The 25,489-nt window shown below is 45.1% G+C and overlaps 2 protein-coding genes across 4 annotated transcripts; one reads left to right on the top strand and one right to left on the bottom strand.

The window, feature by feature from the left end:
* Positions 1 to 871: 871 nt before the first annotated feature.
* bckdha (branched chain keto acid dehydrogenase E1 subunit alpha) lies at positions 872 to 12,507 on the top strand (the record flags this gene model as incomplete). The annotated part of the gene is made up of 6 exons (XM_084148541.1): positions 872 to 985; positions 3,661 to 3,769; positions 8,770 to 8,931; positions 10,028 to 10,234; positions 10,591 to 10,732; positions 11,067 to 12,507. 6 exons carry the CDS (start codon positions 872 to 874, stop codon positions 11,407 to 11,409), a joined length of 1,077 nt encoding a protein of 358 aa, XP_084004667.1. The 3' UTR covers positions 11,410 to 12,507.
* A 2,454-nt stretch (positions 12,508 to 14,961) lies between these two features.
* b3gnt2l (UDP-GlcNAc:betaGal beta-1,3-N-acetylglucosaminyltransferase 2, like) lies at positions 14,962 to 24,728 on the bottom strand. Of its 3 annotated transcripts, none has more exons than XR_014610297.1 (3): positions 24,590 to 24,728; positions 15,281 to 17,685; positions 14,963 to 15,134 (listed from the first exon to the last, which is right to left on the bottom strand). XR_014610297.1 is itself a non-coding variant. In XM_084148453.1 (2 exons), the coding sequence occupies exon 2, from the start codon at positions 17,516 to 17,518 to the stop codon at positions 16,199 to 16,201; it is 1,320 nt and encodes a 439-aa protein (XP_084004579.1). In that variant the 5' UTR covers positions 17,519 to 17,685; positions 24,590 to 24,728; the 3' UTR covers positions 14,962 to 16,198. The 3 variants fall into 3 exon arrangements, 1 of the variants encoding a protein (XP_084004579.1); XR_014610298.1 differs by having other exon boundaries at positions 14,964 to 15,107; positions 15,459 to 17,685; positions 24,590 to 24,669; XM_084148453.1 differs by having other exon boundaries at positions 14,962 to 17,685.
* Positions 24,729 to 25,489: the final 761 nt, after the last annotated feature.

Genomic DNA, 25,489 nt, shown 5'->3' with positions numbered 1-25,489 from the left:
TGTCCACAGAATTAGAATCCCTATCTCTATGACTACCACTCTGTACTATACAGACCTTGTCCACAGAATTAGAATCCCTATCTCTATGACTACCACTCTGTATTATACAGCGACTTGTCCACAGAATTAGAATCCCTATCTCTATGACTACCACTCTGTATTATACAGCACCTTGTCCACAGAATTAGAATCCCTATCTCTATGACTACCACTCTGTATTATACAGCACCTTGTCCACAGAATTAGAATCCCTATCTCTATGACTACCACTCTGTATTATACAGCACCTTGTCCACAGAATTAGAATCCCTATCTCTATGACTACCACTCTGTATTATACAGCACCTTGTCCACAGAATTAGAATCCCTATCTCTATGACTACCACTCTGTATTATACAGCACCTTGTCCACAGAATTAGAATCCCTATCTCTATGACTACCACTCTGTATTATACAGCACCTTGTCCATAGAATTAGAATCCCTATCTCTATGACTACCACTCTGTATTATACAGCACCTTGTCCACAGAATTAGAATCCCTATCTCTATGACTACCACTCTGTATTATACAGCACCTTGTCCACAGAATTAGAATCCCTATCTCTATGACTACCACTCTGTATTATACAGCACCTTGTCCATAGAATTAGAATCCCTATCTCTATGACTACCACTCTGTATTATACAGCACCTTGTCCACAGAATTAGAATCCCTATCTCTATGACTACCACTCTGTATTATACAGCACCTTGTCCATAGAATTAGAATCCCTATCTCTATGACTACCACTCTGTATTATACAGCACCTTGTCCACAGAATTAGAATCCCTATCTCTATGACTGCCCTCCCTGGCTGATTGGCTGATTTATGTTTGCCCTTCCTTCCTCCCCCCAGCTCTCCAAGGAGACAGTGTTGAACTTCTACCAGAAGATGACCCTTCTGAACACCATGGACCGGATCCTCTATGAATCTCAGAGGCAGGTGAGAGAGAGCTACCACATGGGTCTGTGGTGAGGGCTGCATTCCAAAGGGCACCCTATTCCCTATAGGGCAGTACTTTTGACCAGGGCCCATTTGGTACCCTTCCCTGGTCTTTCTATTGATCATGGACATGGCTGTGTTTGACAGTGTGTCAGTAGAGATCAATGTGACAGGACTCTAATGATGTCTGTTGTAGGGTCGTATTACCCTAGACAGGACTCTAATGATGTCTGTTGCAGGGTCGTATTACCCTAGACAGGACTCTAATGATGTGGGTTTCAGGGTCGTATTACCCTAGACAGGACTCTAATGATGTGTGTTGTAGGGTCGTATTACCCTAGACAGGACTCTAATGATGTCTGTTGCAGGGTCGTATTACCCTAGACAGGACTCTAATGATGTGTGTTGTAGGGTCGTATTACCCTAGACAGGACTCTAATGATGTGGGTTGCAGGGTCGTATTACCCTAGACAGGACTCTAATGATGTCTGTTGCAGGGTCGTACTACCCTAGACAGGACTCTAATGATGTGTGTTGTAGGGTCGTATTACCCTAGACAGGACTCTAATGATGTGTGTTGTAGGGTCGTATTACCCTAGACAGGACTCTAATGATGTCTGTTGCAGGGTCGTATTACCCTAGACAGGACTCTAATGATGTGGGTTTCAGGGTCGTATTACCCTAGACAGGACTCTAATGATGTGTGTTGTAGGGTCATATTACCCTAGACAGGACTCTAATGATGTCTGTTGCAGGGTCGTATTACCCTAGACAGGACTCTAATGATGTGTGTTGTAGGGTCGTATTACCCTAGACAGGACTCTAATGATGTGGGTTGCAGGGTCGTATTACCCTAGACAGGACTCTAATGATGTCTGTTGCAGGGTCGTACTACCCTAGACAGGACTCTAATGATGTGTGTTGTAGGGTCGTATTACCCTAGACAGGACTCTAATGATGTGGGTTGCAGGGTCGTATTACCCTAGACAGGACTCTAATGATGTGTGTTGTAGGGTCGTATTACCCTAGACAGGACTCTAATGATGTGGGTTGTAGGGTCGTATTACCCTAGACAGGACTCTAATGATGTCTGTTGCAGGGTCATATTACCCTAGACAGGACTCTAATGATGTCTGTTGCAGGGTCGTATTACCCTAGACAGGACTCTAATGATGTGTGTTGTAGGGTCGTATTACCCTAGACAGGACTCTAATGATGTGGGTTGCAGGGTCGTATTACCCTAGACAGGACTCTAATGATGTCTGTTGCAGGGTCGTACTACCCTAGACAGGACTCTAATGATGTGTGTTGTAGGGTCGTATTACCCTAGACAGGACTCTAATGATGTGGGTTGCAGGGTCGTATTACCCTAGACAGGACTCTAATGATGTGTGTTGTAGGGTCGTATTACCCTAGACAGGACTCTAATGATGTGGGTTGTAGGGTCGTATTACCCTAGACAGGACTCTAATGATGTCTGTTGCAGGGTCGTACTACCCTAGACAGGACTCTAATGATGTGTGTTGTAGGGTCGTATTACCCTAGACAGGACTCTAATGATGTCTGTTGCAGGGTCGTACTACCCTAGACAGGACTCTAATGATGTGTGTTGTAGGGTCGTATTACCCTAGACAGGACTCTAATGATGTGTGTTTTGCAGGGTCGTACTACCCTAGACAGGACTCTAATGATGTCTGTTGTAGGGTCGTATTACCCTAGACAGGACTCTAATGATGTGGGTTTCAGGGTCGTATTACCCTAGACAGGACTCTAATGATGTGTGTTTTGCAGGGTCGTATTACCCTAGACAGGACTCTAATGATGTCTGTTCTGCAGGGTCGTATTACCCTAGACAGGACTCTAATGATGTGTGTTTTGCAGGGTCGTATTACCCTAGACAGGACTCTAATGATGTGTGTTTTGCAGGGTCGTATTACCCTAGACAGGACTCTAATGATGTGTGTTTTGCAGGGTCGTATTACCCTAGACAGGACTCTAATGATGTGGGTTGCAGGGTCGTATTACCCTAGACAGGACTCTAATGATGTGTGTTGTAGGGTCGTATTACCCTAGACAGGACTCTAATGATGTGGGTTGCAGGGTCGTATTACCCTAGACAGGACTCTAATGATGTGTGTTTTGCAGGGTCGTATTACCCTAGACAGGACTCTAATGATATGTGTTGCAGGGTCGTATTACCCTAGACAGGACTCTAATGATGTGGGTTTTGCAGGGTCGTATTACCCTAGACAGGACTCTAATGATGTGTGTTTTGCAGGGTCGTATTACCCTAGACAGGACTCTAATGATATGGGTTGCAGGGTCGTATTACCCTAGACAGGACTCTAATGATGTGGGTTGCAGGGTCGTATTACCCTAGACAGGACTCTAATGATGTGTGTTTTGCAGGGTCGTATTACCCTAGACAGGACTCTAATGATGTGTGTTGTAGGGTCGTATTACCCTAGACAGGACTCTAATGATGTGTGTTTTGCAGGGTCGTATTACCCTAGACAGGACTCTAATGATGTGTGTTTTGCAGGGTCGTATTACCCTAGACAGGACTCTAATGATGTGTGTTTTGCAGGGTCGTATTACCCTAGACAGGACTCTAATGATGTGGGTTGTAGGGTCGTATTACCCTAGACAGGACTCTAATGATGTGTGTTTTGCAGGGTCGTATATCCTTCTATATGACTAACTATGGAGAGGAGGGAACACACATCGGCAGCGCTGCAGCTCTCGACCCAAGGGACTTGGTGTTTGGCCAGTACAGGGAAGCAGGTAAGGATTCAATAGGGTTCAGTGAGAGGATTAACTGTTGACGTCTCACCACTGTTTTAAGGATACTCCAAGTCGATATTCATGTAATAACGAGGAATTCCCCTCGACCACGCCCACAAATTGGTTGAAAACAAACTTTCTTTCACATTGACCCCTAGTGTAAAAGAGACAACTTCAGAAATAACTAAACATGCCGAAAAGCTGCTGTGTGTAACTAGGTCAAAAATCCCGACCAGTGGTTCGCAATGCTCCCACGTAGGGAAATAGAGCCTGGGGGAAGAGCCCTGTGGCTTCAGGCTATGCTGAGTGGGAAATAGAGCCTGGGGGAAGAGCCCTGTGGCTTCAGGCTATGCTGAGTGGGAAATAGAGCCTGGGGGAAGAGCCTTGTGGCTTCAGGCTATGCTGAGTGGGAAATAGAGCCTGGGGGAAGAGCCTTGTGGCTTCAGGCTACGCTGAGTGGGAAATAGAGCCTGGGGGAAGAGCCCTGTGCCTTCAGGCTATGCTGAGTGGGAAATAGAGCCTGGGGGAAGAGCCCTGTGGCTTCAGGCTATGCTGAGTGGGAAATAGAGCCTGGGGGAAGAGCCTTGTGGCTTCAGGCTATGCTGAGTGGGAAATAGAGCCTGGGGGAAGAGCCTTGTGGCTTCAGGCTATGCTGAGTGAGAAATAGAGCCTGGGGGAAGAGCCCTGTGGCTTCAGGCTATGCTGAGTGGGAAATAGAGCCTGGGGGAAGAGCCTTGTGGCTTCAGGCTACGCTGAGTGGGAAATAGAGCCTGGGGGAAGAGCCCTGTGGCTTCAGGCTATGCTGAGTGGGAAATAGAGCCTGGGGGAAGAGCCTTGTGGCTTCAGGCTACGCTGAGTGGGAAATAGAGCCTGGGGGAAGAGCCCTGTGGCTTCAGGCTATGCTGAGTGGGAAATAGAGCCTGGGGGAAGAGCCTTGTGGCTTCAGGCTACGCTGAGTGGGAAATAGAGCCTGGGGGAAGAGCCCTGTGGCTTCAGGCTATGCTGAGTGGGAAATAGAGCCTGGGGGAAGAGCCTTGTGGCTTCAGGCTACGCTGAGTGGGAAATAGAGCCCGGGGGAAGAGCCTTGTGGCTTCAGGCTACGCTGAGTGGGAAATAGAGCCTGGGGGAAGAGCCTTGTGGCTTCAGGCTACGCTGAGTGGGAAATAGAGCCTGGGGGAAGAGCCCTGTGGCTTCAGGCTATGCTGAGTGGGAAATTGTGGGGACCCGGTGTCCAAGTAGGTTACATGTAACTGTAGCTCTATGTGTGGAAAACATTTCATCACAGGTAAGACGTTTAACTTGCTTAGTAGAGTCTGTTTGTAACCCCACTCACTACTTGTAGCTCTATAGTCTGTTTGTAACTCCACTCACTACTTGTAGCTGTATAGTCTGTTTGTAACTCCACTCACTACTTGTAGCTGTATAGTCTGTTTGTAACTCCACCCACTACTTGTAGCTCTATAGTCTGTTTGTAACTCCACTCACTACTTGTAGCTGTATAGTCTGTTTGTAACTCCACTCACTACTTGTAGCTCTATAGTCTGTTTGTAACTCCACTCACTACTTGTAGCTCTATAGTCTGTTTGTAACTCCACTCACTACTTGTAGCTGTATAGTCTGTTTGTAACTCCACTCACTACTTGTAGCTGTATAGTCTGTTTGTAACTCCACTCACTACTTGTAGCTCTATAGTCTGTTTGTAACTCCACTCACTACTTGTAGCTGTAGAGTCTGTAACTCCACTCACTACTTGTAGCTGTATAGTCTGTTTGTAACTCCACTCACTACTTGTAGCTGTATAGTCTGTTTGTAACTCCACCCACTACTTGTAGCTCTATAGTCTGTTTGTAACTCCACTCACTACTTGTAGCTGTATAGTCTGTTTGTAACTCCACTCACTACTTGTAGCTCTATAGTCTGTTTGTAACTCCACTCACTACTTGTAGCTCTATAGTCTGTTTGTAACTCCACTCACTACTTGTAGCTGTATAGTCTGTTTGTAACTCCACTCACTACTTGTAGCTGTATAGTCTGTTTGTAACTCCACTCACTACTTGTAGCTCTATAGTCTGTTTGTAACTCCACTCACTACTTGTAGCTGTAGAGTCTGTAACTCCACTCACTACTTGTAGCTGTATAGTCTGTTTGTAACTCCACTCACTACTTGTAGCTCTATAGTCTGTTTGTAACTCCACTCACTACTTGTAGCTCTATAGTCTGTTTGTAACTCCACTCACTACTTGTAGCTGTAGAGTCTGTAACTCCACTCACTACTTGTAGCTGTATAGTCTGTTTGTAACTCCACTCACTACTTGTAGCTGTATAGTCTGTTTGTAACTCCACCCACTACTTGTAGCTCTATAGTCTGTTTGTAACTCCACTCACTACTTGTAGCTGTATAGTCTGTTTGTAACTCCACTCACTACTTGTAGCTCTATAGTCTGTTTGTAACTCCACTCACTACTTGTAGCTCTATAGTCTGTTTGTAACTCCACTCACTACTTGTAGCTGTATAGTCTGTTTGTAACTCCACTCACTACTTGTAGCTGTATAGTCTGTTTGTAACTCCACTCACTACTTGTAGCTCTATAGTCTGTTTGTAACTCCACTCACTACTTGTAGCTGTAGAGTCTGTAACTCCACTCACTACTTGTAGCTGTATAGTCTGTTTGTAACTCCACTCACTACTTGTAGCTCTATAGTCTGTTTGTAACTCCACTCACTACTTGTAGCTCTATAGTCTGTTTGTAACTCCACTCACTACTTGTAGCTCTATAGTCTGTTTGTAACTCCACTCACTACTTGTAGCTGTATAGTCTGTTTGTAACTCCACTCACTACTCGTAGCTGTATAGTCTGTTTGTAACTCCACTCACTACTTGTAGCTGTATAGTCTGTTTGTAACTCCACCCACTACTTGTAGCTCTATAGTCTGTTTGTAACTCCACTCACTACTTGTAGCTGTATAGTCTGTTTGTAACTCCACTCACTACTTGTAGCTCTATAGTCTGTTTGTAACTCCACTCACTACTTGTAGCTGTATAGTCTGTTTGTAACTCCACTCACTACTTGTAGCTGTATAGTCTGTTTGTAACTCCACTCACTACTTGTAGCTGTATAGTCTGTTTGTAACTCCACTCACTACTTGTAGCTGTATAGTCTGTTTGTAACTCCACTCACTACTTGTAGCTGTATAGTCTGTTTGTAACTCCACTCACTACTTGTAGCTGTATAGTCTGTTTGTAACTCCACTCACTACTTGTAGCTGTATAGTCTGTTTGTAACTCCACTCACTACTTGTAGCTGTATAGTCTGTTTGTAACTCCACTCACTACTTGTAGCTGTATAGTCTGTTTGTAACTCCACTCACTACTTGTAGCTGTAGAGTCTGTAACTCCACTCACTACTTGTAGCTGTATAGTCTGTTTGTAACTCCACTCACTACTTGTAGCTCTATAGTCTGTTTGTAACTCCACTCACTACTTGTAGCTGTATAGTCTGTTTGTAACCCCACTCACTACTTGTAGCTCTATAGTCTGTTTGTAACTCCACTCACTACTTGTAGCTGTAGAGTCTGTTTGTAACTCCATTCACTACTTGTAGCTGTATAGTCTGTTTGTTTGTGTTGTTGGTCTTGACTAGCTTAATGTTCCAGTCGGTAGCTAACTAGCGCTCACTCACATGGCTGCTAGCGGCGTCATGAAAAGGGGCCTGAGGGAGGCTCTACAATATTATGCTTTGAGTAGTGGGAACCTCGGGAGTCATCTTTAGACATGTACTTTTCTTAAATCTAGTTTTGTAATTGACTAAAACAAGCAGACAACAAAAAAAAAAGTTTTAAAAAGTCACGTTTTTTTGCTGTGAGCCAATGGGGTAACCACATGTTGTTTTCCCCACAGGCGGGCGGAGCCGCGACGTTCTAAAACCGACTGGGAGTATTCAATGGGGTTCAGTGAGAGGAAGAACTGTTACACTGTTCCGCCTCACTGATTGGACTGTCATTTGATACAGCTTTGCTTCAAAGCGGAGTGAAACACTGACGAAACTAAATCATGGATTTACTGTTATTGTAAATAATGCATTAACTCAGCCAATAACAAACCATTCATTAGAGCACACCGTGGCAAATAGTTTTGCAACGGAAAACAAAAACAAGTGTTTCTTATTGGACAAGTGCAGGTAACCCCTCCCTGTTTCAGCCCTTTTTAATACCGTTTGGAGCCTAGTGAATACGACCATGTCATCCATGATGTGTCAAACCTAGTGAATACCCATGTCATCCATGATGTGTCAAACCTAGTGAATACGACCATGTCATCCATGATGTGTCAAACTATTCACAAACAGACAGTGCTAATTAAGCTTCTAAATAATACATTGACTCTCATTCAGTGTTTAACAACCCTCTGTGTCCTGTAGGGTTAGGGTTAACAGCCCTCTGTGTCCTGAAGGGTTAGGGTTAACAGCCCTCTGTGTCCTGAAGGGTTAGGGTTAACAGCCCTCTGTGTCCTGTAGGGTTAGGGTTAACAGCCCTCTGTGTCCGGTAGGGTTAGGGTTAACAGCCCTCTGTGTCCTGTAGGGTTAGGGTTAACAGCCCTCTGTGTCCTGTAGGGTTAGGGTTAACAGCCCTCTGTGTCCGGTAGGGTTAGGGTTAACAGCCCTCTGTGTCCTGTAGGGTTAGGGTTAACAGCCCTCTGTGTCCTGTAGGGTTAGGGTTAACAGCCCTCTGTGTCCTGTAGGGTTAGGGTTAACAGCCCTCTGTGTCCTGTAGGGTTAGGGTTAACAGCCCTCTGTGTCCTGTAGGGTTAGGGTTAACAGCCCTCTGTGTCCTGTAGGGTTAGGGTTAACAGCCCTCTGTGTCCTGTAGGGTTAGGGTTAACAGCCCTCTGTGTCCTGTAGGGTTAGGGTTAACAGCCCTCTGTGTCCTGTAGGGTTAGGGTTAACAGCCCTCTGTGTCCGGTAGGGTTAGGGTTAACAGCCCTCTGTGTTTCTGTCCGGTAGGCGTGCTGATGTACCGTGGTTTCCCCCTGGACCTGTTCATGGCACAGTGCTATGCCAACGTTGACGACCTGGGCAAGGGTCGCCAGATGCCCGTCCACTACGGCAGCAAAGACCTCAACTTCGTCACCATCTCCTCTCCTCTGGCCACCCAGATCCCACAGGGTGAGCCCCTGCCCCTGTCTCAGGCTAAATATCTAGGGCTAGGAGTCTCTCCTGTCCTGACCATGGTTGGGGTTAACTCCATTTCAATTCCAGTCAATTCAGAATGTAAACCAAATTCCAATTCCAAATGTTCCTAATTGAAAAGCAGTGAAGAGAATTGGAATCTCGGGTCTTCCTGAGTTGAAACAGAGTTAACCCCAACGCTGCTCCTGACCATGTGACCTGGCTAGGAAACACTCCGGGCCCTATTTAGCTACTGGTTATATCTGGGCTCAGAGTTTGTTCATGGTCAGGTTCCAGTTTTTTTCAGTCCACTTCACTTTACTGGCCATTATTCAGGCACTTCTTAAACTCTTGAGTTAAAAGACTATCAACATTTATAGACTACACTGGCATAACTTATACATCTGGGACCTTGTAGTCCTTACTCTTGTGTACTAACCCCTACCTTTCTGCATGTACTCAATTGTCATACTTGAGTATACCTTAATAGAAAATGTCACCCAGTAAAATACTACATGAGTAAAAGTCTAAAAGTATTTGGTTTTAAATATACTTCAGAATCAAAAGTAAAAGTAAAAATCATTTCACATTCCTTATATTAAGCAAACCAGAAGGCACCATTTTCTTGTTTTTATTTACGGATAGCCAGGGACACACTCCAACACTCAGACATCATTTACAAATGAAGCATTTGTGTTTAGTGAGTCTGCCCGATTTAGAGGCAGTAGGGACGACCAGGGATGTTCTCTTGATAAGTGCATGAATTGGACCATTTCCTGTCCTGCTAAGCATTCAAAATGTAACGAGTACTTTTGGGTGTCAGGGAAAATGTGTTGAGTAAAAGTACATTATTTTCTGTAGGAATATAGTGAAGTAAAAGTTGTTAAAAATTAAAATAGTAAAGTACAGATACCTAAATAAAAAATGACTTAAGTAGTACTTTAAAGTATTTACACCCCTACCTTTCTGTATATACATATATATATATATATATATATATACACTAACCCCTACCCCTCTCTCTCTGTATATACTAAACTGTGTGTACTAACCCCTACCTCTGTGTACTAACCCCTACCTATCTCTATACTAGCGGCGGGGGCAGCCTATGCTGTGAAGAGGGAGAACACCAACCGTGCTGTGATCTGTTACTTCGGAGAGGGCGCGGCCAGCGAGGGCGACGCTCACGCCGGGTTCAACTTCTCTGCCACCCTGGAGTGCCCGCTCATCTTCTTCTGCCGTAACAACGGCTACGCCATCTCCACGCCGACCAACGAGCAGTACCGGGGGGACGGCATCGGTAAGACAGGCAGCGTGTTGTTCTGTTTGTTTGGGTTTCCCATCACCTTGTTACAGGACTAAAACAACAGCTAGTCTTCCTGAGGTCCAGTGCAAAACAACCACGTACACAGAAATAACGACAGAGACTCATTTGGAAAAGATCCCCAATGTCTGAAATAAGGTTTTACTTGTGATATGTGGTTGTCTTATTGTAAGTGGCTCTGGATAAGAGCGTCTGCTAAATTACTCCTCTAAATGCTAGCAAGACAACAAGGAGAAAGACTTCCTGTTTGTGTATGATTCTCTTTCCAGTTATGAGGATCTGTGTGTCGTGTTATGTACAGTGAACAAACAATGTGTTTATTCTCTTCCCAGCCGCCCGCGGTCCAGGCTACGGTATGATGTCTATCAGAGTGGACGGTAACGACGTGTTCGCTGTGTACAATGCTACCAAGGAAGCTCGCCGCAGGGCTGTGGCCGAGAACCAGCCCTTCCTCATTGAGGCCATGACCTACAGGTACATTACCTATCAGACTGGGCCACGTTCAGTTGCCAAACGTTGTTGAATGTTGCAGATAGAAATGCTATGAATAGAGCCAACGTGACTCCTTGTTCTACATATATATTTCTATCTGAACGCACCCAAGGAGTTCAGAGGATTTATTTACATTGTCCTTCAAGATGACACCTCTGTTGGTTGTCTCGTGGCATGAATTATTAACAAGAGGTTGAATCAAAACCATAGTTTAAGAGCATTCTAAGACCAGAGGCACCCCGCATTATATAATATTGGGGGAAACATTTACCTGACCTAAACTTCCACTGACGTTCTCCTCCGTCCCATCCCTCAGGATTGGTCACCACAGCACCAGCGACGACAGCTCGGCCTACCGCTCCGTAGATGAGGTGAACTACTGGGACAAGCAGGACCACCCCATCTCCCGGCTGCGCCACTACATGACGGCCCGCTCCTGGTGGTCCGAGGAAGATGAGAGGAGCTGGAGGAAGCAGAGCCGTAAGATGGTGATGGAGGCGTTTGAGAAGGCCGAGAAGAGGCACAAGCCCCACCCTGACCTGATGTTCTCTGATGTGTATGAAGAGATGACCCCTAACCTGGTCAAGCAGAAGGAGGCCATGTGGAGACACGTCCAGCAGTACAAAGAGCACTATCCCCTGGACGCCTACGCCAAGTAAACACCTCCACCACCACCACAGGGGGGGATACTACAAAGCAGGATCAATGAGTTAGCCAGCTAACTTTGATGAGCAACTTTTTATTTTCTGGTTTATAAAAAAAAAAGCTAAACTTTGGGTATTTGTTTTTGTTTGTTGAATCAATTAGATCATGCCCATTTCAAGCTTATCTTTCTAAAAAAATATATAGAAAAAATGTATCAGAATATTTAGTCACGCTTTGTATTCTACTGTATAGAGTTATAGTTCTGATGTTCTGACCAGGCTACAATTCTACTGCTTTCTGCAGAGTAGTGGGAGGGAGGAGGAAGGAGGAAAATGTTCATTGTTTTGTTCCGCCTGTCCATCAACCACTATGGGCCTCTGGTTTTCGTGCCTTGAATGAATGAGAGAGTCTGACGCAGTTTTCCCCACCCGTGAACTGTGTTAAACAGGATGATCAAGATTTTCCTGCTCGCTCAACAAGTCACGAGTCACCAGCATTTATCAGTCTACAGGAGTCTTCCCGGTGAGCAAAAGGCATTTTTGCACACTGGTTAGTAGTACCTGAGATTATCAGTACGTATTGCATCTGTATCTGAGTGAAGCATGCTGTGGGAACCATCTATCTACCCATCTCATCTCCTATACCAGTGGTGTTCTCATGCTGTACCTTTTATGTTTCACCCATTTCCTTTAAAATCCTCCTTTCTGTGCGACGGTTATTACGCAATACTGTAGACTGCCACTCTCCTCTTGATATGGATAGTTTTCTAGCTGTTGGTACTGGGTCTATGGCTGAGGTGTATTTTAAAGTAGACGCCCCAAAATGTGGGTGTACAGGTTTGTGTGCTGTCACTGAATAAACGTCTAGAACACAGATGACTGATCATTTGAGGGAACAGAACATGGAGCCTGTCACTAATACTGTTTGTAATGTTCTGAGTTTTGTTGATTCCAACATGTCTAAAAAATAAAAAGATGCTGTGGAGACAAAGTTGTTTGACATGAATGGAGGTGCTGTATAGTATACCACCGTACAAAACCAACCATAAACCTCAATCTGGCATGATTGAGGTTAATGCGTGATTTAATAAACATTAATTTTTGTGAATTTTACCCGCTTTTTCTCCCCAATTGGTAGTTACGATCTTGTCTCATCGCTGCAACTCCCCAACGGGCTCAGGAGAGGCAAAGGTTGAGTCATATGTACACGCGTCCTCCGAAACACGATCCGTCGTGCCGCGCTGCTTCTTAACACACTGCTCGCTTAACCCGGAAGCCAGCCACACCGACGTGTCGGAGGAAACACAGTTCAACTGACGACCGAAGTCAGCTTGCAGGCGCCCGGCCCGCCACAAGAGTGCGATGAGCCAAGGAGATCCTGACACGGACAACGCTGGGCCAATTGTGCGCCGCCCCTTGGGTCTCCCGGTCACGACACAGCCTGGGATCTAGCCGCCCCATGGGTCTCCCCGGTCACGACACAGCCTGGGATCTAATCCAAAGCTGTAGTGGAGCCTCTGCATCACTCAGGAGGCCAACTTTTCAACAATATTCATCATAACTAACGTACTGCTCAGTTTATTACATTCTAGATAAATACAGTGGGGGGGAAAAAAAGTATTTAGTCAGCCACCAATTGTGCAAGTTCTCCCACTTAAAAAGATGAGAGAGGCCTGTAATTTTCATCATAGGTACACGTCAACTATGACCGACAAATTGAGAACAAAAAATCCAGAAAATCACATTGTAGGATTTTTATGAATTTATTTGCAAATTATGGTGGAAAATAAGTATTTGGTCACCTACAAACAAGCAAGATTTCTGGCTCTCACAGACCTGTAACTTCTTCTTTAAGAGGCTCCTCTGTCCTCCACTCGTTACCTGTATTAATGGCACCTGTTTGAACTTGTTATCAGTATAAAAGACACCTGTCCACAACCTCAAACAGTCACACTCCAATCTCCACTATAGCCAAGACCAAAGAGCTGTCAAAGGACACCAGAAACAAAATTGTAGACCTGCACCAGGCTGGGAAGACTGAATCTGCAATAGGTAAGCAGCTTGGTTTGAAGAAATCAACTGTGGGAGCAATTATTAGGAAATGGAAGACATACAAGACCACTGATAATCTCCCTCGATCTGGGGCTCCACGCAAGATCTCACCCCTTGGGGTCAAAATGATCACAAGAACGGTGAGCAAAAATCCCAGAACCACACGGGGGGACCTAGTGAATGACCTGCAGAGAGCTGGGACCAAAGTAACAAAGCCTACCATCAGTAACACACTACGCCGCCAGGGACTCAAATCCTGCAGTGCCAGACGTGTCCCCCTGCTTAAGCCAGTACATGTCCAGGCCCGTCTGAAGTTTGCTAGAGTGCATTTGGATGATCAAGAAGAAGATTGGGAGAATGACATATGGTCAGATGAAACCAAAATATAACTTTTTGGTAAAAACTCAACTAGTCGTGTTTGGAGGACAAAGAATGCTGAGTTGCATCCAAAGAACACCATACCTACTGTGAAGCATGGGGGTGGAAATATCAAGCTTTGGGGCTGTTTTTCTGCAAAGGGACCAGGACGACTGATCTGTGTAAAGGAAAGAATGAATGGGGCCATGTATCGTGAGATTTTGAGTGAAAACCTCCTTCCATCAGCAAGGGCATTGAAGATGAAACGTGGCTGGGTCTTTCAGCATGACAATGATCCCAAACACACCGCCCGGGCAACGAAGGAGTGGCTTCGTAAGAAGCATTTCAAGGTCCTGGAGTGGCCTAGCCAGTCTCCAGATCTCAACCACATAGAAAATCTTTGGAGGGAGTTGAAAGTCCGTGTTGCCCAGCGACAGCCCCAAAACATCACTGCTCTAGAGGAGATCTGCATGGAGGAATGGGCCAAAATACCAGTTACAGTGTGTGAAAACCTTGTGAAGACTTACAGAAAACGTTTGACCTGTGTCATTGCCAACAAAGGGTATATAACAAAGTATTGAGAAACTTTTGTTATTGACCAAATACTTATTTTCCACCATAATTTGCAAATAAATTCATTAAAAATCCTACAATGTGATTTTCTGGATTTTTTTTCCTCATTTTGTCTGTCATAGTTGACGTGTACCTATGATGAAAATTACAGGCCTCTCTCACCTTTTTAAGTGGGAGAACTTGCACAATTGGTGGCTGACTAAATACATTTTCCCCCACTGTAATTGCCTCCCTATAAACACACAATGAAAAGTTTCAAATTAAAATCACTGCAAGATCTTTTTTGCCATGTTCAAGACAACTGAAATCAAGTAGGCCTCCTGTAGCTCAGTTGGTAGAGCACGGCGCTTGCAACGCCAGGGTTGTGATTTCGATTCCCACGGGCCAGTATGAAGAATGTATGCACTCACTAACTGTAAGTCGCTCTTATCCAGAGCTCTAATTCTAGAGCTCCAACCTGAAGACCACTGACATGATTTGACCTTGTTTTGTCTTGAAAGCACCATACAATGACACCCTTAGTCCCTTAGAGGAGAATATCAAGACAACTACATGCAAGTAAATAAATCAATGTGTAATCCACCTCCCAAATTGTATCTATTTTATTAATTTACAAAAAAAGTATACCTTACAACATTTTATTGTCCGCAGACACTAAGTCTGGACCTCAGGCAGTACAGGCAGCAGAACACATCCTGGATGCAATTTAGAACAGTATCCCAACTCCAGTCCTCCAGTACCCCCAACAGCGCCCATTTCTGTTGTAGCCCCGGACAAACTCACCTGATTTGAGGGCCTGATGATTAGTTGACAAGTTGAATCGGGTGTGCTTGTCGAGGGCTACAACAAAAAGGTGTGCTGGTGCGGGTACTGGAGGACTGGAGTTGGGCTGTTGGGGGGGTACTGGAGGACTGGAGTTGGGCTGTTGGGGGTACTGGAGGACTGGAGTTGGGATCTAGATCTACTACAGTATGCAGACACAGAACTCAGCAATAAGAGGGGATGGCTGTGCTCAACTACAGACGTCAACAGGTACTTCATGGAAAACATTTATTCTATCCTGTGAGTTCAGTTAAAATCACCTCCAGCATTATCAAACATATTTACATATAAACCTCTAACTGGTAATCGAGTATGTCTGCAGAAACAGAAGGGCTGAGGATGTCTTCAGAAACATTTCCAGTGCATCTTTGGTCAGCCAGTGTCGTGCCTAGGATTGCAAAAATCTGGTAACTTTTTCCCAAAATCCCCAGGTTTTCCAGAAAAACCTGTTGGAAGATTCCTAGAAACAGGAGGGAATAAACAGGAAATGTGGAATCCTCCAACCAGGATTTCTGGAAAACCTGAACATTTTGGGAAAGTTACTGGATTGTTTTTCAACCCTAGTTGTGGAAATAATCCCTGAGAGAGTGAAGCTAAAAAGCTAGACGTTGCCCTAACCACATATCTCAGATCAGATGATGACAAATCCCATTAGGGAGGGAGGGAGGAAAACATCTGGCTCAATCAGGCCATTCAGCATATGAACAGGGGGTTGTGTGTTCAGCTGCAATAGGGTTGCAAAACTCAGGGGAACTTTGAATACATTCCATGGTTTTCCGGAATCCCGGTTGGCGGATTCCCGGAATAAGCAGGATATCCGGAGTCCTACAACCAGGATTTCTGGGAAACCAGGGAATTTATTGTAAGTTCCCGAAAATGTGCAACCATAGTTCAGCATATGAACAGGGGGGATGGAAATTGGGAATTTAACATCTGACCCTGTGTCAGTGGTGAGGGGGTCAACGTCTACCACCTCCAAGGCTTAGTGAGGCCCTAGCCCTCAACATACAAGCAGGGGGTTGTGTATACCACTCCACAGTCGCATGATCTGCTGAGGGCTCCGCTGGTGCACCAGCAGCAGATCCTTATGAGCACACGGGTTATTCCGGTCCTGCTCACGAATGTCAAACGTATGGAAGCCTTCGTGTGCCTCTGGAAGTATTCCCAGTGCGTTGAAGCACATCCCAGTGTAGACGTCGTCAATGGGGAAGAAAGGGAGGAACTTGGAGACGCTGTAAAGTGGTCTGATCAACGACCCAGAGAAGAGGTAGCCTCCTCCCCCAGCGTACGCAGGGTAAGGCCCGTCGTAGAAGGTCAGGGGGATGTAGTACTTGGTGTTGGCGTCACGGAGGGGACTAGCGGTAGAGATGATCTGGCCCAGGTAGAGCTTGGAGGCCTTGTTAGGCTCCAGGGACTGCAGGTAGCCCAGTATGGCTTCAGTGTTGGCAAAGACGTCATCATCCCCTTTAAAGACAAAGGAGACTTTAGGGCAGTTGCTCAGCACCCACCTGTAGAACACCTGCTCCTTCAGAGTGAGGTTGAAGAACGAGTCATGGAAGTCCCACTGGAGGAGGTCGCCATGGTGACGCGCCTCAGACCCCAGCAGCTGGCTCAGGTTGGGCTCGTCCGGGGTGGTGGTCCCCAGCAGGAACACGGTACGAACTCTGAACCCTCCTCCGTACACCGCTTCTCGCCCCCACGTCTCCCGTACCACCTGTCTCTGCTCAAAGTTCCTCGGGGTCGACTTGATGGCGAAGAGGAGGAAGGTCACTCTGTCCTCCGAGGTGCACTTCTCCGGTTGGTCGATCAGGATAGGCGGGTTTCTACACTCCATCCCATGCACGAAGTCCTGGTGGAGTTCTGGATAAGAAGTGAGGTCATGAATGTTGGTCAGGGGCTGCTTGGGGTTGTGTCGGCAACGGGACCAGTCCAGAGCCTCCTGACGTGTTGAGTTCCCCCCCTGGTCCAGTCGTCTGAGGCCAGAATACATTAGACGGTTCCAATAGGCTGTGCTCTGAGGTATGACCTTCCTGATGGCAGCAGAGACAGCAGCTTGGTTGACATCAGGAGGAGGTGGAACAGTGAACTGAACAGGGACACTTCTCTTTACCTCCTTATTGAAGGGAAGGGTTTTACTGGCCTTGGTGGTGGTCAGTCTGGGGTAGTGGGTTCTAATGCCGTCCTCGGGGCTGGTGTTGGCTGGGAACTCCAGTAGAGCTATGTGTGTGTGGGCCTGATGGAGGTTGAGTGAAGAGTAGAAGAAGATGAAGAAGAGGCTGCACAGGACGGCCATGATGACGAGGGCCTGAACACGCCTCATCCTCTGGGTCCTGGATGGGCTTCACCTGCAGTACAGTACGGGAGTGGGTAGGGTTCTAGAATGAGGCAGGGTTCTAGAATTAGGAAATTATAGGAATAGAACCATACAGATATTCCAGAGAATCCTGTTTGTGATCATCCAGTTTGATTCTTCAGAGCCTGTTTTGCCTGGTGACGAGAAAGAAAACAGTCATCTTAAAAGTCAGCATTCCTTTTGTTAGTCTAGTTGTAGAGGCTCCTACACTTTTCTTTCACAGCTTAGTAAAGAACACAAAGTAACTATCTGCCATTGAATTGTCTTAAACCTTCTATTCCTCTTTGTTTGGCAGCAGGCTAGTCTCAGTCCTATGTTCCAAAGCCTTAGCTGGCTACAATTACTTCTGTCAAAGGACACAAGGTGGACACGAAAAGGGAAAAAACTAAATGAGTCGGGTCAGCTGATTTGCAAAAACTGAAGTCGAGCAGGCAGGAAGACAGTCAGGCATACAGTGGAGCTCGTCGAGGTTTTCCTGTGGTCTGTACTGTGGTTAGAGTATAGCTTTCTAAAATGTGTCATGAGAGAAAGAACTGCTGATAAAGACTAATCCAAGCGTTTAACGTGAGGACAATGGGGGCTGAGGTTTAAGATACGGGAGTAAATTATGGAGTAATACTTTGTCTGGAATAGGGGGGGGGGAGCTCAAACTGGAAATTATTTTAATTGTAAAACGTTTATTTCCATTTCAAAATGTAACCAGCCAGCCACATTGTTACCAGACACACTGGACAGGCAGCTGGAGAGAGGGCAACATGTTGGGACTGGGAGACTAGTCAGGATCGAGGGAAAGATGAACGGAGCAAAGTACAGAGATATCCTTGATGAAAACCTGCTCCAGAGTGCTCAGGACCTCAGACTGGGGCGAAGGTTCACCTTCCAACAGGACAAAGACCCTAAGCACACAGCCAAGACAACGCAGGAGTGGCTTCGGGACAAGTCTCTGAATGTCCTTGAGTGGCCCAGCCTGAGCCCGGACTTGAACCCGATCGAACATCTCTGGAGAGACCTGAAAATAGCTGTGCAGCAACGCTCCCCATCCAACCTGACAGAGCTTGAGAGGATCTGCAGAGAAGAATGGGAGAAACTCCCCAAATACAGGTTTGCCAAGCTTGTAGCGTCATACCCAAGAAGACTAGAGGCTGTAATCGCTGCCAAAGGTGCTTCAATAAAGTACTGAGTAAATGGGTCTGAATACTTATGTAAATGTGCTATGTTTTTTTTTATACATTTGCAAAAATGTATAAAAACCTGATTTTGCTTTGTCATTATGGGGTATTGTGTAGAGATTGAAGGAAAAAAACGATTTAATCACTTTTAGAATAAGGCTGTAACATAACAAAATGTGGAAAAAGTCAAGGTCTGAATACTTTCCGAATGCACTGTAAATATCAAGAATGTATTCTAAATTAGGTTAAACATGTAAATAAAGGTGGTTGAGCAGCTAGAATATCTAGTGAGTACTGCACCATGTGTACTCCACACTCTCCTGTGATTAATTAGGAAGTACCACAGGCAGAGTGATCAACAGTTGTCATTCCTGAGGGGTCATCACCCACAGAACAGGGAGAGGCTGCGTCCCAAACGGCTGCCTATTCCCTACAGTGAGGGGGGAAAAGTATTTGATCCCCTGCTGATTTTGTACGTTTGCCCACTGACAAAGACATGATCAGTCTATCATTTTAAATGGTAGGTTTATTTGAACAGTGAGAGACAGAATAACAACAACAAAAATCCAGAAAAACGCATGTCAAAAATGTTATAAATTGATTTGCATTTTAAAGAGGGAAATAAGTATTTGACCCCTCTGCAAAACATGACTTAGTACTTGGTGGCAAAACCCTTGTTGGGAATCACAGAGGTCAGACGTTTCTTGTAGTTGGCCACCAGGTTTGCACACATCTCAGGAGGGATTTTGTCCCACTCCTCTTTGCAGATCTTCTCCAAGTCATTAAGGTTTCGAGGCTGACGTTTGGCAACTCGAACATTCAGCTCCCTCCACAGATTTTCTATGGGACTGGCTAGGCCACTCCAGGACCTTAATGTGCTTCTTCTTGAGCCACTCCTTTGTTGCCTTGGCCGTGTGTTTTGGGTCATTGTCATGCTGGAATACCCATCCACAACCCATTTTCAATGCCCTGGCTGAGGGAAGGAGGTTCTCACCCAAGATTTGATGGCACATTGCCCCGTCCATCGTCCCTTTGATGCAGTGAAGTTGTCATGTCCCCTTAGTAGAAAAACACCCCCAAAGCATAATGTTTCCACCTCCATGTTTGACGGTGGGGATGGTGTTCTTGGGGTCATAGGTAGCATTCCTCCTCCTCCAAACACGGCGAGTTGAGTTGATGCCAAAGAGCTCGATTTTGGTCTCATCTGACCATAACACTTTCACCCAGTTCTCCTCTGAATCATTCAGATGTTCATTGGCAAACTTCAGACGGCCCTGTATATGTGCTTTCTTGAGCAGGGGGACCTTGCGGGCGCTGCAGGATTTCAGTCCTTCACGGCGTAGTGTGTTACCAATTGTTTTCTTGGTGACTATGGTCCCAGCTGCCTTGAGATCATTGACAAGATCCTCCCGTGTAGTTCTGGGCTGATTCCTCACCGTTCGCATGATCATTGCAACTCCACGAGGGGAGATCTTGCATGGAGCCCCAGGCCGAGGGAGATTGACAGTTCTTTTGTGTTTCTTCCATTTGCGAATAATCCCACCAACTGTTGTCACCTTCTCACCAAGCTGCTTGGCGATGGTCTTGTAGCCCATTCCAGCCTTGTGTAGGTCTACAATATTGTCCCTGACATCCTTGGAGAGCTCTTTGGTCTTGGCCATGGTGGAGAGTTTGGAATCTGATTGATTGATTTCTTCTGTTGACAGGTGTCTTTTATACAGGTAACAAGCTGAGATTAGGAGCACTCCCTTTAAGAGTGTGCCCCTAATTTCAACTCATTACCTGTATAAAAGACACCTGGGAGCCAGAAATCTTTCTGATTGAGAGGGGATCAAATACTTATTTCCCTCATTAAAATGCAAATCAATTTATAACATTTTTTACATACGATTTTTCTGGATTTTGTTGTTGTTATTCTGTCACTCACTGTTCAAATAAAGCTACCATTAAAATTATAGACTGATCATTTATTTTTCAGTGGGTAAACGTACAAAATCAGCAGGGGATCAAATACTTTTTTCCCTCACTGTATCTAATGCACTACTTTTGACCAGGACCCATAGCTTTTGGGACACAACCAGGACCATGTTATTGTGAAAGAAAGGGGGGAAATAGTACCTCATGACTACCGGTAAGAAGAAAAAGGCCACTTGATCAGATTAAAAAGATTTGTGATTAGGAAATGTGGATTATGATAGTTGTACAGCATCCATATACAGTGGGGGGGAAAAGTATTTATTCAGCCACCAATTGTGCAAGTTCTCCCACTTAAAAAGATGAGAGAGGCCTGTAATTTTCATCATAGGTATACGTCAACTGTGACAGACAAAACGAGAAAAAAAATCCAGAAAATCACATTGTAGGATTTTTAATGAATTTATTTGCAAATTATGGTGGAAAATAAGTATTTGGTCAATAACAAAAGTTTCTCAATACTTTATATACCCTTTGTTGGCAATGACACCGGTCAAACGTTTTCTGTAAGTCTTCACAAGGTTCACACACACTGTTGCTGGTATTTTGGCCCATTCCTCCATGCAGATCTCCTCTAGAGCAGTGATGTTTTGGGGCTGTCGCTGGGCAACACGGACTTTCAACTCCCTCCAAAGATTTTCTATGGGGTTGAGATCTGGAGACTGGCTAGGCCACTCCAGGACCTTGAAATGCTTCTTACGAAGCCACTCCTTCATTGCCCGGGCGGTGTGTTTGGGATCATTGTCATGCTGAAAGACCCAGCCACGTTTCATCTTCAATGCCCTTGCTGATGGAAGGAGGTTTTCACTCAAAATCTCACGATACATGGCCCCATTCATTCTTTCCTTTACACGGATCAGTCATCCTGGTCCCTTTGCAGAAAAACAGCCCCAAAGCATGATGTTTCCACCCCCATGCTTCACAGTAGGTATGGTGTTCTTTGGATGCAACTCAGCATTCTTTGTCCTCCAAACACGACGAGTTGAGTTTTTACCAAAAAGTTCTATTTTGGTTTCATCTAACATTCTCCCAATCCTCTTCTGGATCATCCAAATGCACTCTAGCAAACTTCAGACGGGCCTGGACATGTACTGGCTTAAGCAGGGGGACACGTCTGGCACTGCAGGATTTGAGTCCCTGGCGGCGTAGTGTGTTACTGATGGTAGGCTTTGTTACTTTGGTCCCAGCTCTCTGCAGGTCATTCACTAGGTCCCCCCGTGTGGTTCTGGGATTTTTGCTCACCGTTCTTGTGATCATTTTGACCCCACGGGGTGAGATCTTGCGTGGAGCCCCAGATCGAGGGAGATTATCAGTGGTCTTGTATGTCTTCCATTTCCTAATAATTGCTCCCACAGTTGATTTCTTCAAACCAAGCTGCTTACCTATTGCAGATTCAGTCTTCCCAGCCTGGTGCAGGTCTACAATTTTGTTTCTGGTGTCCTTTGACAGCCCTTTAGTCTTGGCCATAGTGGAGTTTGGAGTGTGACTGTTTGAGGTTGTGGACAGGTGTCTTTTATACTGATAACAAGTTCAAACAGGTGCCATTAATACAGGTAACGAGTGGAGGACAGAGGAGCCTCTTAAAGAAGAAGTTACAAGTCTGTGAGAGCCAGAAATCTTGCTTGTTTGTAGGTGACCAAATACTTATTTTCCACCATAATTTGCAAATAAATTCATTAAAAATCCTACAATGTGATTTTCTGGAGAGAAAAAATTATCCATTTGTCTGTCATAGTTGACGTGTACCTATGATGAAAATTACAGGCCTCTCTCATCTTTTTAAGTGGGAGAACTTGCACAATTGGTGTCCTCCTGTACTCTCTGTTCACCCATGACTGCATGGCCAGGCACGACTCCAACACCATCATTAAGTTTGCCGACGACACAACAGTGGTAGGCCTGATCACCGACAACGATGAGACAGCCTATAGGGAGGAGGTCAGAGACCTGGCCGTGTGGTGCCAGGACAACAACCTCTCCCTCAACGTGACCAAGACAAAGGAGATGATTGTGGACTACAGGAAAAAAAAGAGGACTGAGCACGCCCCCATTCTCATCGACGGGGCTGTAGTGGAACAGGTTGAGAGCTTCAAGTTCCTTGGTGTCCACATCACCAACAAACTATCATGGTCCAAACACACCAAGACAGTCGTGAAGAGGGCACGACAAAGCCTATTCCCCCTCAGGAGACTGAAAAGATTTGGCATGGGTCCTCAGATCCTCAAAAAATTATACAGCTGCACCATCGAGAGCATCCTGACTGGTTGCATCACCGCCTGGTATGGCAACTGCTTGGCCTCCGACCGCAAGGGACTACAGAGGGTAGTGCGTACGGCCCAGTACATCACTGGGGCCAAGCTTCCTGCCATCCAGGACCTCTATACCAGGCGGTGTCAGAGGAAGGCCCTCAAAATTGTAAAAGACTCCAGCCACCCTAGTCATAGACTGTTCTCTCTGCTACCGCACGGCAAGCGGTACCGGAGTGCCAAGTCTAGGTCCAAAAGACTTCTCAACAGCTTCTACCCCCAAGCCATAAGACTCCTGAACAGCTAATCATGGCTACCCGGACTATTTGCACTGCCCCCCCACCCCATCCTTTTTACGCTGCTGCTACTCTGTTAATTATTTATGCATAGTCACTTTAACTCTACCCATATGTACATATTACCTCAACTAGCCGGTGCCCCCGCACATTGACTCTGCAACGGTACCCCCCTGTATATATAGCCTCCCTACAGTTATTTTATTTTACTTCTGCTCTTTTTTTTCTCAACACTTTTTTTGTTGTTGTTTTATTTTTACTTTTTTTGTTAAAAATAAATGCACTGTTGGTTAAGGGCTTGTCAGTAAGCATTTCACTGTAATGTCTGCACCTGTTGTATTCGGCGCATGTGACCAATACAATTTGATTTGATTTGAATAAATACTTTTTTTCCCCCACTGTAACAACACAGATAAAACTAAGCAGGCAGATATAACACAGAAAACTAAGCCACTGCCAGGCAAATATAGAAGAACACAGTTCGTTTTATCTGTGTTATTTCTGCCTGTTAGATATAACTGTAATGTCGGAGTAAGAAGCACAAGCAATTCGTTACACCCGCAATAACATCTGCTAAACACGTTTGATTTGATATAACAACACATATATGCTACAACAGGTTCCACTGCCAGGCAGAGTGAGACATGGGAAAGGTTGCCTGACCAACTAATTAATTAGTAGGTAAAGCAGTTACTAGGCAAGAGTCTAGTCTAACATAACTTTTCTCTAGGGTACTGTGAATTATATTTTAATAAGAGTCTTTAAATAAAATAAAAACAGCTTATTGATGTTATTGGTTAACCATTCAACAACAAATATTATTTCCAAGGGGAATGCCAAATAAATAAATAGGATTATTTTAGATCTACCACCACAGCAATTAAAGCCCTACAGATAATAACCTCGTTTAAAAATAATGTCAAATGATTGAACAGTGAAACAATTGTTCATGTCTGCATCTCTGTAACTGCACAGCTGTGTAAAATCACAATAGGGACCCTGAACGGAAATAAGTGACTTTATTGTGGAATCCCGGTCACGTTTTTAAATGAATGTATGTAGGCCTACTGTGAACATGTATTTTTTTTTTTTACTGACAAAAAACAAGTAGTCAATCTCCCGACTGACCCATCCAAGACGCATGCACCGTTGTAAACTCGATTTAAAATGTTTAAATTACAAATTCTGTGGGGTAGATGGACTGAAATTATTTCGTCTCTCCGACTACATTATAATGGTTTTTCTTGCGATAAATGTGTTAGTCCTAATAGTTGATTGCATTGTTAAAATGCAATATTTTATCATAATTCTATAAAACAATTGACAGAAAGGCGGTGAAACAATGTTACTTACGGTATGGAACAAACTTTTCCTCCAACTCCTTTCTTTTCAGTGTCGGCTGATGATTCAGACAAGTATGTTCAAACAGTGTCAAATAGGTTTTGTATGCTGCATTTGATAAACCGCAGGGGCTGACAAGCAAAAAAAGACTTCCTACAGTTATCTCAAGGTGTGGCTACAGAAGATATTCGGGCATGATCACACAAGATACGCGACCTGCCCATAGAGAATAATAGAGGCATCTAGTGGCCAAACGGCCATTTTGGCAACGCACTGCCATTTGAGGGCTTTCGCCATGTTGTAGCCATTTTAAAGTAGTCAAGTGGATGGGGATTCCTATGGGTTTTAGCCTCAATGGCGCTGCCCATGCTGTTCCAGACGCTATACTGGCACAGATATAAAGATGAGTCCTCCTCTATCTATTTCTATGGACCTGCCCCCTGCATGTGTGGGATCCTACTGGGGAGTGGCTACATTAATTAACTCATGTCCAAACACCTGCCTATCACACTGGAAGAATCTCAATTGCATACTCCTCGGGTCCTCTCTCTCTCAAAACCCATTGGAGGAGCAGGTCAGAGGAGCAGACTTCTGTCTTTCTCATCCAATGGGTTTTGAGGAGAGAGGACCCCGAGGAGTATGCAATTGAGATTCTCTTAATGAATATGCAGCAATGGAGGCTGGGAGGAGCTATAGGAGAACGGGCTCATTGTAATGGCTAAAATGGAACGGAGTCAAACGTGGTTTCCATGTTTGATACGTTCCATTTATTCCATTCCAGACATTACAATGAGCCCGTCCTCCTATAGCTCCTCCCACCAGCTTCCTCTGATATGCAGGTAACCTACAGATACAGGCATTCCTCCTCGGCTTCCTAGAGCCCCCGCTCTTGCTCTTTCACATCTAAGTAGG

This window comes from Coregonus lavaretus (assembly GCF_964263955.1).
Source record: "Coregonus lavaretus genome assembly, chromosome: 30".
Classification (NCBI taxonomy): Eukaryota; Metazoa; Chordata; class Actinopteri; order Salmoniformes; family Salmonidae; genus Coregonus; species Coregonus lavaretus.
The sequence above is the reverse complement of the archived record's forward strand: the minus strand, read 5'-3'. Positions and strand labels throughout refer to the sequence as shown.

Coding starts and splice junctions, on each gene's coding strand:
- b3gnt2l (XM_084148453.1), bottom strand. CDS start 17,518: ATGAGGCGTGTTCAGGCCCTCGTCATCATGGCCGTCCTGTGCAGCCTC.